The 13,615-nt window shown below is 42.8% G+C and overlaps 1 protein-coding gene across 2 annotated transcripts in view; it reads right to left on the reverse strand.

The window, feature by feature from the left end:
- The window catches only part of AMOT (angiomotin), a 57,006-nt gene that overhangs the window by 6,453 nt on the left and 36,938 nt on the right, over positions 1-13,615 (reverse strand). For both annotated transcript variants that reach the window (XM_065689337.1, XM_065689336.1), the window contains exons 6-7: positions 12,207-12,299; positions 9,435-9,580 (exon numbers count right to left, since the gene is read on the reverse strand). In XM_065689337.1, the coding sequence (XP_065545409.1) occupies positions 9,435-9,580; positions 12,207-12,299 (239 nt within the window). The remainder of the gene's footprint in view (positions 1-9,434; positions 9,581-12,206; positions 12,300-13,615) is intronic.

Here is a 13,615-nt window from a genome sequence, read left to right on the forward strand (position 1 = left end):
CACGGTAACGATGGGGAAACTGAGGTAATTATCTGTTGCACATGGTTGAGAGCACTGATGGGCTAAGAAAGGGCATCTGGGTTCATAACAGAGTGTGTTTCAGTGACTTGACAGATGTTACTGAAGTAGCAAAGGCATCATTCAGAGCTGGCCCACAAGTTGGGAACACTTTTCAGTGCAGTACTGGAAAATGCCAGCAGTGTTTTTATGAGATTAAGCAGAAACTGAATCCAACCTTGCAGCATCCTGTTCCAGTCCTATAAAATAACGAATAGGATCAAAGCACACACTAGACATGGCCTATGATCCTTCCACACTGCAGCCAGGTTTATTCTAGCTATCTGGACATTAATCTTAGCCCAGTATGACATGGTCCTGCTTCTTTCCTTGCTCCTGCCCTTCCATCCTCCTCCATCACTCATCCTGCAAACCAAGCTGTTATTCTGCCTCAAAGTAAGCAATAAAAGCCACCATGCTGAGACTGCCAACAACTGTCTTCACACGGTTAATCCACAGTTCAGGCAAAATTAAACCAAGCTAATAACAATAACTACATCAATAATTATATTAATACACACCCAGGGCCCAGCTCTAATCTAATATATAGGATACTGCACACTTACGGACATAATTTTCTGTTAGAGAAAAGACTAACAATCACAATGAGCTGGCCTTCTGTGGCAAACTGGGGTCACTGCTTTTTTAGTTATGATTGTCATAACCCCAAAAATAGCAGGAAGAAGGCAACTTTTCCCAACAGTCAGAGCCAAAGTCTAGAGCAGCACCACAATGCAAAACACAGACTCCTTTATGTGAGCTCAAATTGCTACTCTAACAGCTTCATGGAAGAAAAGTCCACTAAGGGATATTAAAGACAAAAGACACCACTTTTGGCTCAGGAAGTCCTTCTTGGAAGCGGGAAGTACTCTGGGAAAGTACTGCTGTTTGTTGGCCTCATTATGACAGTGTTCCCTAGGAATCTGCTCTAAGTTTTGGTGGAGACAGGATACTGGGCTGGCTGGGCTTTGATCTGAACTACAGAAGCCGTTCTTATATCACACCTTCATCCCCAAAAGGTCTTATCATGTGTTTCTTCCAAATGTTCCCTTTTCACACTCCTGTTCCTTAAGACAATACAGAGGCTGCAACGTGAATAGCACAGACAGAAAAATCTCCGAACTATTAATGCCAGACATGGTATCCTTTTCTTCTCTTCATGAAGTCAGCAGGCATCTAATCTCACAGCATGAATGCTGCTGCCCTACAGGATTTTCCCCAAACTAGTATTTTATAATAAAAGTTACAATAAGTAGTGAGTAACCCAGCCAAAGGCCTTCCCACCAGCGCATGTACAGTAGAAAGGTATTTTTATTCTTTGATTGCTCAAGATTTCAAGCTTGTTTGGAATGGGAGGGACAAGAACATTTTAGTCCAATTTAATATTCCACTGCTGTTCTGCAGGAAATCAATAAAAATGTTATACTTACCTTTTTTATTCCAGATCACAGTGCTTAAAAACACTGATTTAAGCTTTCTCAAGACTCCAATAAAGTGTGAATTAATGCACTATAGTTTTATATTTAGATTAACAGCAGCTCAAAGTAGTTCTGTTAACTAGCCAAAAATGATAAACCATGAGTCAGCAGTACAACCTAGAAATGGAGAGCACCCAGTATCTTGGCTTTGTGTATGAGCTTAGTGACCTGGACAAGAGTAAGGAACAACCTCATAAACTCACTAGCAGTGAAATATCCTGCATGAAGATGGATGATAATCTCTGGAGAATCAGCTCTCCTTCCCCACTCCTCAGGAAGGACAGACAGATAGCTGATTTCTTCTAACCTGCCCCAAAGTACTGATATTTCTGAACAGTTTTTTAACACACAGGTAAAATTCTCCTTGCAAAAGTAGCCGCGGACAACATTTTCCTAGTTTCATAATTAATAAACCTGAGTGTGCCTAAGTGAGGATTAACGTGTTGGCCTGCATTCAAAGAATACCAAGAGCCCAGCCAAGAAAGAATTAGGACACAGAAATTCCACTGAAACATTCACTTTGAAAGTGCTCCCATCAGCCAAACCTGCAGGTGAAACGTTGCAACACAAGCTGTTGCCCAACTTACCAGCACTGTCTGCACATGCCTAACTCATGCACCAGACCTAAAGTACAGGCATGGCTTGTTCTGTGGGTTTTCATAAAGACAACTTTTTTTCCCCCTTCACAAAATACACTTCATTTTCCAGCTCAGGAAGAATTAGGAATGTTAGAAAATTTGGGGACTGTGTATATTTGTAATGGCTTAAAATGAGAATTAATTCAAGAATCCCTCAAATAATATTCTGGTTTTTGGAACACAAATGTTTAGTAAATTATAAAGGCATGTATGTGCTTCAGACAACTCAGCTTTCCTAATGTGTCTTGTGACACAATTAGCCTTTATATATGAGATTGTTTCATTTCATGCATTTGCTGCACTCAAGTCAACTCGCTGCATATTCTGGCAATTCCACTCATTTCCAGCTCTGCCACCTCGGCACATACTCTATGTGTGAGGAGCAATTTACCTCTCTGTGAACCACGATTCTCCAGGGGTGGAAGCAGTGAAATCTAATTTTATTTGGTTTTTCCCAAATCTGTCTGACTTGATCTGTCCTCTCAATGTAAAGAGGATCAGGAATAATTCTTCCAAGCACAGAGGGATTTCATTACCATAAGTTGAGGGTATGATTGTGTTTTCCTAAGACAGGAATTGGAAACAGTTTCCTGAGTATTTCCAGGGTGCTGTAGACATAAATGAGATGGGAGGAAGAAAAAAAAGCAGCATGCTGAGGCTTGTTCTTGGTCATTGGCCATGGATTCCCCACCTTCTCTCTTCCAGCAAAGAACCAAAACTGACTCCTCAGTGCCAAGAGCCACAGGAACATCCACCATGGGTGAGATGGCATCAAAGGACACTGGAATTCTCTCCTCTGCAACAGGCCTGGCAGTGAACATGTGCTCTAGATAAGAGTTCATTCCTGAAGCTTTACAAGGATGCTGGCATGCCCTTCAGTATGTAATTTGAAATACATTTGACAAGACAGTAATTTTCTTTTTGATGGTACTGCATTTAAGTAAGATGCAAGCTCATGCTCACATAATGTAACTGTTTTGCCTTGAAGGGTGCTCTGAAAATGGAGAGGATTTTACTCATAATAATACCTTTATTATAACACCTCTTTAAGAGGGTAAGATCTCAAATGACCTCAGTGCATGTCTGGAAGCACAGCAGAGAACTTCAGCATGACTGTATCCCTTCCCAGCATTTCCTATGGCACATGGCACAACTTTAATCATGTGCATCTCTTACCCATGTCAATCCCTGACTGCTTTGGAAAATATCCTAATCAAGTATCAGAAGTCAGGCTTTAATTCTATCAACATAACTTTCTAATTAAACCATTGCAAGCAAGAGCAGCCATTCTCCAGTTCACATCCACTGCTATGATACATGAATTCTGCAACAGGAGGACAAGAAAAATAGAGAAGGCAAGGACTGGCTTGGGACTCTGCAGAAATCTAGTATACAAAGTGTGAATTGATGCAGGGAATACCCCTGAAAGATTCCCTAGCCTCCTGACCAAGCACATTTGCTCAATAGCTCCCTGCAGAGCTGTGAAGCAGTTCTGGGGGGGGATGTCAGATTTTTGAAGAAGCCCCTTGCTTTTAATGGTCCTCTTCCTCCTTTTTTTTTGTGTCTTTGTTACTAGCTCCCAGCTTCCTGGATTAATGCCCCCCTCCTTTTCGGTATGCACTAAGGTGGACACTTGTGGTCTCTGCACAGTTTGGGCCTGGAGTAAGCACTCCAGCTCTGTCTCAGCTTCCCTGGTACCTCTTAGCCAACTGACAGCATCCCATTCTGCAGCTCAGCCCCTGCTGCAGGAGAACCTCCACCAGGGCCCACCAAGTGCACCCTGCCCATTGTGCACCCTCCCCTCACGAGACCAGTGCAGGCACTTCCTGCACCCTGAGCTCTGCGCTGCAGCCTCTCCTCTCATCGGCTCTGTCTGGTGCTGACGATGGCCACTGCTGGGGCAGCCAGAGCAGAGCTCCCACACCAGGCCCTGAGGTGAGTGCTCACCACTGTGCTTGCCACCCTGCTCGCCCTGCCTGCACCAACTGCCTGCATCAACTGCTGGTGCCAACTGCCACACTGTACCCTGCTCACCACGCTCTGTGTCGCTCGCCATTATAATTAGCATTCTAAAAGCCAAACAAATCCTGTTCCTTCATTTGGCTTTGACAAACCCTGCAATCTCTTTCAGTAATTCCGGGTCCTCACAAGAAGAAAGGCTCTGAAGAGAGCATGGAGGTTTCACACAGCACAGGGAGCAGAGACATACAGAAATGAAGAGTTTTCACTGTAAAGGCACTAGAAGCAAGGGAAAGGCTGAAACATCCTTTGCACTGGAGCTGTCCCTGCAGGACAAAAGCAGTCCTGGACATAGTAAGTGAGGGGGAAGGAAGATCTTTTAAAAGAGATTCATTGCTTCCAGATGCGTTACTCAGCAAAGAGCTTTCTGGGGAAGAAGACTTCCTGCATAGCTAGCAATGATTCACAAACTCTCCCAGGCATTTTGACAAACCCAGCCATTACCCTCTTCATCTTGGACAGCTCCCATTTCAGCAAATTGGTAACACTCGTCAGCATCTGCTTCTCTCCCACCCACTATTTCTGATGTCTTCAAAGTCCTTTGTTTAATATGTTCAGGGTGTTTTCATTATGTTCTGGGTTTATCCTAAAGCTGAATCCATTCAGATGCAGCTGAAAATGTGTTTCCCCACAAGAATTTGCCTGCTATGGCAGAAATGTAGTAAAAAAAAAAAGAGGCAGCAAGCACGTTTAAACCACCTCTCCCTCTTGCAGTTGGAATATATTCCTCTAGGATGCCTTTGAACCCTCAGTGCATTTGAATTTGGGCCCAATAAGGCACCACTGGCCTCAGCAAGAACTCATGCTGAAGCAATTTGGTAACACTATCCTCTTGCTAGGGAATACTGTTTGTTGCATGGGAATGTTATAATGTCGTCTTTCCAATTGTTTGTGTTAAAATAAGTTACGATTCCCAAAGCCACCTCTGGAAAATTACTAACAAGCAGCATTTAAGAGGTAGCGACATGGCAATAAAAAACCAGTTCTGTTGCTACGCAGGTCATTAAAGATACACACACGCTAGTTACAGGGAACCTAGCATCCTATCCATCCATGAACAATAAGCCATCCCAAAAGTGTCCCCTTCAGAAGCAACTCTGTCCTAAAAGGAGCTATGTAGCACTGAGAGTCTAAGCATTTAAGTGAGACCAAGCCGTGGAGAGTAGAAACATCTTTTTACAGATCCAGACAAACAACTGGAAGAAACCAGACAAGCTTCAATCACACAAACTCTCCTTTGGGTCTCTTTCCCACAAGCCAGAGCTCTGTTGTGAAGGTATTTCAGACACAGCATATAAACTACAATAGATGTCATTTGGAAATGAACATTTCTAAATTTCCTCATAGACAGAACCCTCAGTGTTATCAGAAATAGTGTGCTATTGCTCTGCACAATAGCTGAGTGGGAAATGAATACAGTACCTTAGCTCTGATACCTGGTTTATGTTGAATTCTGATGGCTGAAGGATCTTAGAGCTTCTAAATACAAGCCACTTGTTTCATCTAAACCTCTTCCCTTCCCTCAGCTCCCAATTTGCGCCCATTAGAAAGGATGTCTGGCTTCAACTTCCATTCCAAGGTGTGTGCATGAGGATGGCATGGAGGAGATATTTGTATCTTCTTAGTGGTAGTCACTATTTTTCAAAGCTGTCTCCTTAAGGCACTCATTAAAACAGTGGCTTGTAAAGTGGTGCAGCAAAGGAGTGCAAGTTAAACTGCTATAAAGAAAAACCACTAAGTTTTTTAAGTTGAAGTTTGGTCTTCCATGGTATGAATTAACCAGGATAAGCAGAAATGGCCAAGTTCAAGAAAAGTTCTGGAAATTCCTTTTTTTTTTTTCCCTTTGTGAAGTGTAAAAACGATAGCAATTGCACACTTTGCATCCAGCAGTTGTGGTTAGATAAAGTATTTGGCATCAAACTCCCTCCTCCAATATTACAAGCCTGGTAAAGGACCCACAATAAGCCAGTGTTCACCCAGAGTCTCTATTTGGTTAGGACAGGCCTTGCTGCAACCCAGTAATTCTGTCTCTGGACCAGCAAGGAGAAATTTAACCATCTGTTCTGCTTGCTGCAGGCTCTCAAGGTGTATGCAGCACATGTTGTTAAATCATGGTGATGTGATGTTTTCAAAAGTTCACACATGAGACTGTGGCCCATCTGTGAGCATCCACCAGCTACAGACTGCTGCACACTGCAGTCATTCAAACTTCTGCATCAAAACTGAGACCATCATGGCAATCCATGCTCCAAAATGAAAACCTTCCATTGCTTTAGCAGCAAGTGTCATTATCACTAACCACTTCTGACTGTGAGACATTGTTTTAAGCCAACATGCATTTTACCTCAAATCTACTCAATTTATCTCAAATTTGTCGCATATAATGAAAATTATCTGAAGCTTTGACCTTAAAAAACACAGATTAATACTTCACTAGGAATAATTTCAACAAGCTGCTGATACGCGTAACTGTGGAACATCTACTAAAGGGAAGAATGAAAATGGAGCAGTGAAAATAGAGGTTAATAACCGGGTATCTACATAGAGTAGAGAAGCAGCAGAGTTTAATTACTACATATAAAACATATACGTACTTAGCACGTCTGTTCATAGACATATTTAAGTTTGTTTAAAATATGATCGCTCATCCTTTTTAGCACTATTAAACACTTTAATGTCAGCTTGTTCTAAATTTGAAGAGTCACTTCACCCCTGCTAACAAACCAGGCCAAGTATTCTATGAATATCTACTTTTGCTTCCAACTGTTTCACACTATACTTTGGTATCTCCAAGATTATTCCTTTCTCCATCCTGTTTAGCATCCCTTTATCTCTTTGTTCCCTCTAACTTGGATGCTAAAATCCAATATATATGAAAGCTCTAATCCAATACACATAAAAGCTCTCAAAGCTGCATAGGAGTAGACAAGTACCTACATTTTGTAAATGGGTGGTTTTGTCCATACTGGCAATTCAGGGAAAGGACTTTAAAAAGAATCTGGAAGTCCTAATTACAACGCAACATTTAAATTCAGCTGTAGTGATATAGTGATAAATTCAGCTATTCTAATGGCTTATAGCTCCCATTAGAATGGAAATACTCTTTTTATAAAGGATCTGGTGCATATAAGGCAGCATAACTCTGCTTAATAGGAAGTCGGAACGGAAGAGGAAAAAAACCCAGCTGAAAACCTACATTACAGGATGCAGCAACTGAAATATGCACCCCTCTGGGCCCTGAGCCATAGTGGCTGCCAAACCTTAGCGTAAGAAACTCCACCCTCCTCCGCAGGACTAGTTTGGTAATTCCTGACAATTACAGGGACTGGTAACTCCGATTGAGCTGGCAGGAATAACATGAAAAATGGACAAATTGTTCATGTATCTTGGTAGCTGAATGTCACTAACCCGGGCTTACATTTATAGTCCCTTCTAAACGGTTCCCTGAGCACAGAACAGCTTGCTGGGCTGTCTTTTGGAAAGCATGTTAACAAACAGCTTGGGGATTTGAGAAGTTCCCACAATTTAATACTAATGAGGCAAAAAAATGCTTTATAATCCTAAGCATTTCATTAAAAAGTGATTTGGGAAACCAGCAAAAGTGACTCTTTACCTCTTCAGTTTCCCTTTAAACCACCTCACCTCTCGCAAAAAGCATAGTTAATTCCTGCTCCCTCACTGAGACGCTTCCATATTTATCTACAACAGGAAGGGTGGCACTTCCTGCACACCCTGGGATTCGAGCAAAGGTTGAATGCAAACTACCACAAGCCCTCATGCAGGGCATTTCACTCCCTATCAGCATGTGCATGGGTTTTAAGCCATCATGCAGCTTAGCCCCACAGTTACTTACCTATTTTACTACTCTACCTAGGCTAGGCCGAAATATTTTGCAGCAGCACTGAACCCAATTCTAGTAAAACAAGAGATGTTTGAAAAGAAAACATACAATTACTATTACCCCTAAAGGCTTCAACTTACTTTGAGGGAGCCAATAGTAGTATCTACAAAGAGGTTCAGCCCAGCCAAATGCTGTGTGTGCTGGCCCTGGCTGAACACAGCACAATATGCATGGTGACTCCATGCATGTGAATAGTTCCAAGGAAGCCATATGGATATTCTGTGTATTAAAGTTAGCTACACATCAGACTTTTAGTGCAATAAGCTGCTGAAATCTGAAGGAAAGCCAAAGAGATCCAATGCATCAATGACCAAATGATGGAATGGTTCTAGAGCCAAATAGAATCATGTAACATTTAAATTACCCTACAACCTAATGCTCCCTATCCCCCTGAGAAACAAAGGTGCCAGTCAGCCTTGCCAGGTGATGCTGCAATTTTAGTGAAATCAATGGACTTGTCAACTGTGTGCAAGGCTGAATGTGCCCACTGACACTGAAGCATTCCTCTTACTGTTCTTTTTTTATCATTTGTATTGCCCAGAACCTGGTTCCTCAGTGATGGACCATAGCCTGGCGATGAAGCCAGCAAGATGCAGGTGGACAGAGGCACAGTGAGGGTGACGGTGAGCGCTAGTAGGCAGGAAGATGGCAGAATTAGAGGAGAGAACAAATCTGCAATGAAGGAAGTGTGCCTGGTCATGAGATTTCCTCCAGAGGCTCTCTATGGAGGAAGAGTAGGAGTAAAGGAAGCAGAGGCTGGGAGAGGGAAATGGAGCCTTTGAGAGGAAAGGAGTAGGCGGGAGAAAAGAGGACAGACACTGACGCAGAAGGGCAGCGAGGTGAGAGCCATGTGTGAGTGGCTACAAAAGAAACTGCTGCGAAAGCTGTCCCACTAGGCAGCTCAGATGCATTCTCACCTCTTGGGAGGAAAGGGAGAGAAGACAGCCAAGGTCATGCCCAGCTTATTACAAATGCTGGGCACAGACGGTGATCTGCACTGTGCTCCACGATAACCTGGTGTAAGTGGAACACCTGGCAAGGGGACAAGCTGCATTCATTTGGTATTATTTAGAAGTCCATCCAGATCTGAATGTCTGCCAAGTTCAGGAGGTTGCCAGGGCTGGGATTTCAGTTCCAGCCCACTTTTATCAGTTGAAACAAAAAGAAAACAAAACATGCCTGCTTAGACGAAAGCACTTCCAAGGAAATAGAGATTTGTGGCTTATCTGTGCACAGCTCAGTGGCTTAGCTAACCAACACAAAGCTAAGCGATACAAACAGCTTTGAAGCAAGCAAATTGGAACCCAAGCTAGCCTAATTTCTCTTTCCCAGCATCCTTACCTCTTCCTCCAGTTTCACCACCTTGGCCTGAGCATTGTTCAAGGCTTGGTCTCGGATCTCAATGTGTCTCCGCTGGTCCTCGTTGGTGGAGCGTGCAGCAGCCAGTTCTATTTCCAGTTTCTCTTTTTCCCGCTGTGTTTCCTTGTCTGTGAAAACAAAGTGAGAATTATCACTTAGCACTTGTCTTTACCCGGTTTTCAGGAGTCTTTCACTCCAGAGGTGAAGGAAAGATTCTCCTGGAACTTCTCACAACAGAGGGAATGCAAATCTAGTACTAAGTGGGGAAAAAAAAACAGGGACATGGCTTTCAAGGAAGAGAAGATTTGTAACCCTGAAAAGCAAGCATGGTACCTTCAAGTACTAGCGAGAAGGACTAGAAGGTGCATCACTCAGTACAGTTAGGTAATTTGCTCTGATTACACACATGGTTAGCGACACTTGGCACCTCTTTAGGTCCAAGCTTTCAGCAGCAGAAAACAAACTTGCTGGTTTTAATTCCAGAGAGATTAGAGAGGAGACAGCAGAATTCTGTGCCTGAAAAACTTGTGCTCCTTTCTTTCACACTAACCCCACAAACACGAAAGCTGTTCTGCCTGGGGTAGCTGTTCTCCTTCTCAAAGTAACACCCAGTTGTCCCACTTTGCTGTCAGTACCATCAGAGAAGACAGAAAGCAAGTGAGCAAATGAGAACTCTTCAGTGTTCCTCTAAAGCACTTAAAAACGACCCCCTGGGCCAGAGGCACATATATCGGTTCTGTCACTGCTTAAAGCAAACCTGCAGCTCAAGAGAGCCTTTTGCCCAGCACTGAGAGCTCATGTCTGATCCTTTAAAGGCACCCAAGCACAGCGGCCAGCCCCTTGCTGCTGCTCTGCAGAAAGCTGGACTGAGTGGGAGCAGTTCTGCTATGTTTCATGAGCAGGGAAACTGCATTTATAAAAAAATAAATGATAAAATAATTGACAACTGAAGAAATTATCACACAGGGGTGTAAGGCAAAGCCACAACACAGAGCTGATGTCCTCTGTATATGCTGTCATTCCCAGCTCAAGCCAACCAGCTATAATGATAACATTAACACCCTTGCTGGATACATAACCACAAAATACTCCCTGGAGTGATCTACACCCATCACTGATGACACCAGAGAAACTGCATTCCAGAAACCAGAATCCCACGATAAAGGAATGAGGACAAGGAGTGGAAAGCTTGAAAAACAGGAACTAGATCCTGGGTGTTAGGACAGATTGCATATGGAATACACAGTTTGTGCAAGCATGTGCATTAACCATATTTACAGGACCACAATTAGTCCCTTTCTTCTGCCAGCAGAGAGTGAGGAGCAAAGCTTTAGCAACATGAAGTAGCTAAAGATTCCCTTCTGCTAAGGAATCAGCGCAGCCCACACACAGGTTGCAAAACAAACCTGTCCACCAACAGCACCCAGAACTCTCCAAACCCTGACTGCAATTCGGAGCTAGCCTGTGACATGAGACAAGGACACAGGCTAATGCCACTGCCTACCTATTCTTTTCCCCATCTCTTCCATCCCATTATTTCTCCTCCAGCCAGGAAATGAATTGTTGACGGTGTCAGCACACTAAAACGTGCTGTAGAAAATGGCAGAGATGAGACAGGGTGGCACTAAGCCATCAGGTATCAGCCAGTGCCTGCAGTCTGTTTGTTCATCTGTAAGTGCTTGCAGTGAGGCTTTTGGAGGTTTTATTGCAGACTTTTCCCCAAATGAGAATGGCTTCACTTGACAGGTGCCTACAGCACCCATAGAAATGCTGGGACTATGGAAACATAGCACTATGGCTTCCATGTTCATCCAAAAGAAGCAATTAAGTGTAAGGCCTCGCAGCTCTGACCTCCCCACCTCTCTGGGTGAACCTATGAAGCCCAAAGTCCACCCAACCAGTTTGAATATGAGACTAAACTCATAGACTTTTCACTACCATCACGAGTTTTGAATTCCCACCCTGATGACAGCCATTTGCTTGCAATGTAATCCACAAGGAATAAGCTAAATAAAACACAAGAGAGGGATACCAGCATTTGGCAGAGTAAAAGCAGTGTGTTACACCACAGAAAATCTCTATTTTGCAATTTTGTTGCATTACCTTTTTATATAACAATTGGAGAAAAGTAAGCATTGTCAGAAGGGTGGAGTACACCATGGGATGAGAGAAAAGCTGGCTCGCCGCCGTCAGCCTCAAGACATTTCAGTACAAAGGAAAAGCAGCATTTCACATCCGTCATTTTGGTTTGCCTTGTGATAAATCCACCGCTGTGGACAGAATTCATGACCCTTACCCAGCCCAGCATACTGCAAGCAGTGTTCATCCCCTTTATGTTTGCAGAACTGGATAGCACAGTGGCAAATTAAAGAGGAAAGAGATAGGAGACCTACCAGGTTCCAGTCTCACTGGCCTTAATTCATGCCAGGACTCTTGTCAGCCTAAAAAGTTTTAATTCCAAAGGGGACAAAATAGGTGGCCAAACTATCCTGTATATTATGGCGGAAGCACTAATCTGGCAGTTTAATTGCAAACTGTATTTGCTTCAAAATGTAAAAAAGGGCATCAAATGGACTTTACATACTGACAGAAAAGGAATTTTTGAATCCTTTCTCCACTGCCAGTTTTGGACTGGTTTCCATCGTGGCAGAAAACTGACAGATCTGACCTACTGTAACCTGCTGCACTGTTATCCCTCCCAGGATGGCTGGAGCATTGGTACTGACCCTACTCACTAACTCACTGATAACTTACTTTGTGCAAAGAGTTGAGAGATGGTTTTCCGATTGTCTTCAGACCCCTCAAATTCCTTCTCTGCCAGCTGCTTGTTGGCTGTCTCCATGCGCTCTGCAGAAGTTTTCAACAGAAGGAACACTAAGTCATTAAAAACTTTCAAGGACTATGTTACATCTGCTCAGGACATTTCCAATGCAATTCCACATTAGGGGAACAGACCTCCTAATTCTACACAGACAAAACCAGAAGTTAGCATCCACTTTTGAAATGTTTCCAATCATGTCCTTCAGAAAATCTTCTCAATGAGACAAAACAGGTTAAACAAAACCCCAAAGAAATTACTTTAAACAGTTACAACACATAAAAAGTCTGTTTTTTCAATTTTTACAAACATTAAGACACCTTATTCTTTCCACCCAAATAAATCTCACAGTGCAATTAAAAGATTCCCTTTTAATTCCCCACTAAATCTGAATAGTTAGAAGATTAAATCACTGTTGTCCAGTTACCTGACTTCAGGTGAAACTGGGAAACCCTAAGGACAGGTTACTGGTTCTGCTGCTGCAGGCTGTTAGGAATTTATGTCAGTCTATGAAAGTGAGAATGAAATGTTTATGCTGTGTTGTTTTATTATGAATAAGATTATATAATGCAGGCCTTCATGTACTGTCCCTTTCAACAGCACTGGCCTTACTTCTTGGATGCAAAACAATTTCTGAGAACACAGTCTCAGTAAGAGACATGGGGCGGTGAGAGCAGATGACATGTAGGACAATCAGAAGGTGTTTGCAAAAAAAAGTAAGTTTAGAGTTTAAAAACCTGATTGTTCCCTTTAAACACCCCAAACTGCAGATGGTTTCCGCCTTTCAAGCTAATGGTAAAACTTCTACCCATGTTAAGGTCAAATACTATTCAACATCACTCTCCACTGTCAGCCATCATACTGCCTCAGCCTCTTAGCAAGAACCAGACACTAATAACATCTCACTCTGGAAAAGGAAGGGAGATCCAAAAAACCAGATGCCTACACTGATAAGAACTGACAAGACCTTCAGGAAGAACAGGCAGTCTGCAGTTTGTATGTCAGTGTAAAAAGGTCACTGGACAGGAAATAAAGTGAACATGCCTGGTGTGGGATTAGGCAGTCAGCAAAACGTCTTTCCATTTGTATAAACGGAACAAATTGTACAAATTGTGTCTAGGATATAAGACAAGAGAGAATTCCAGGCTTGCATCTGGTTTATACTATTTGGCTTATCACATGTTTCTTCTCAAAGAGAAACAGGCTGGAAATGAGAGACTACAGCACCCTCCTAAACCTGTCATTTCCATACTTGCAGCGAGCACTTAAAATCTCAGGCTGCTGAACATACCTGAGTATCCTGTCACAGTCTAGTTGTCAACAGACACAGTGAATTTTGCAGCAC

Source organism: Lathamus discolor, chromosome 9 (genome assembly GCF_037157495.1).
Source record: "Lathamus discolor isolate bLatDis1 chromosome 9, bLatDis1.hap1, whole genome shotgun sequence".
NCBI classification, from domain to species: domain Eukaryota; kingdom Metazoa; phylum Chordata; class Aves; order Psittaciformes; family Psittacidae; genus Lathamus; species Lathamus discolor.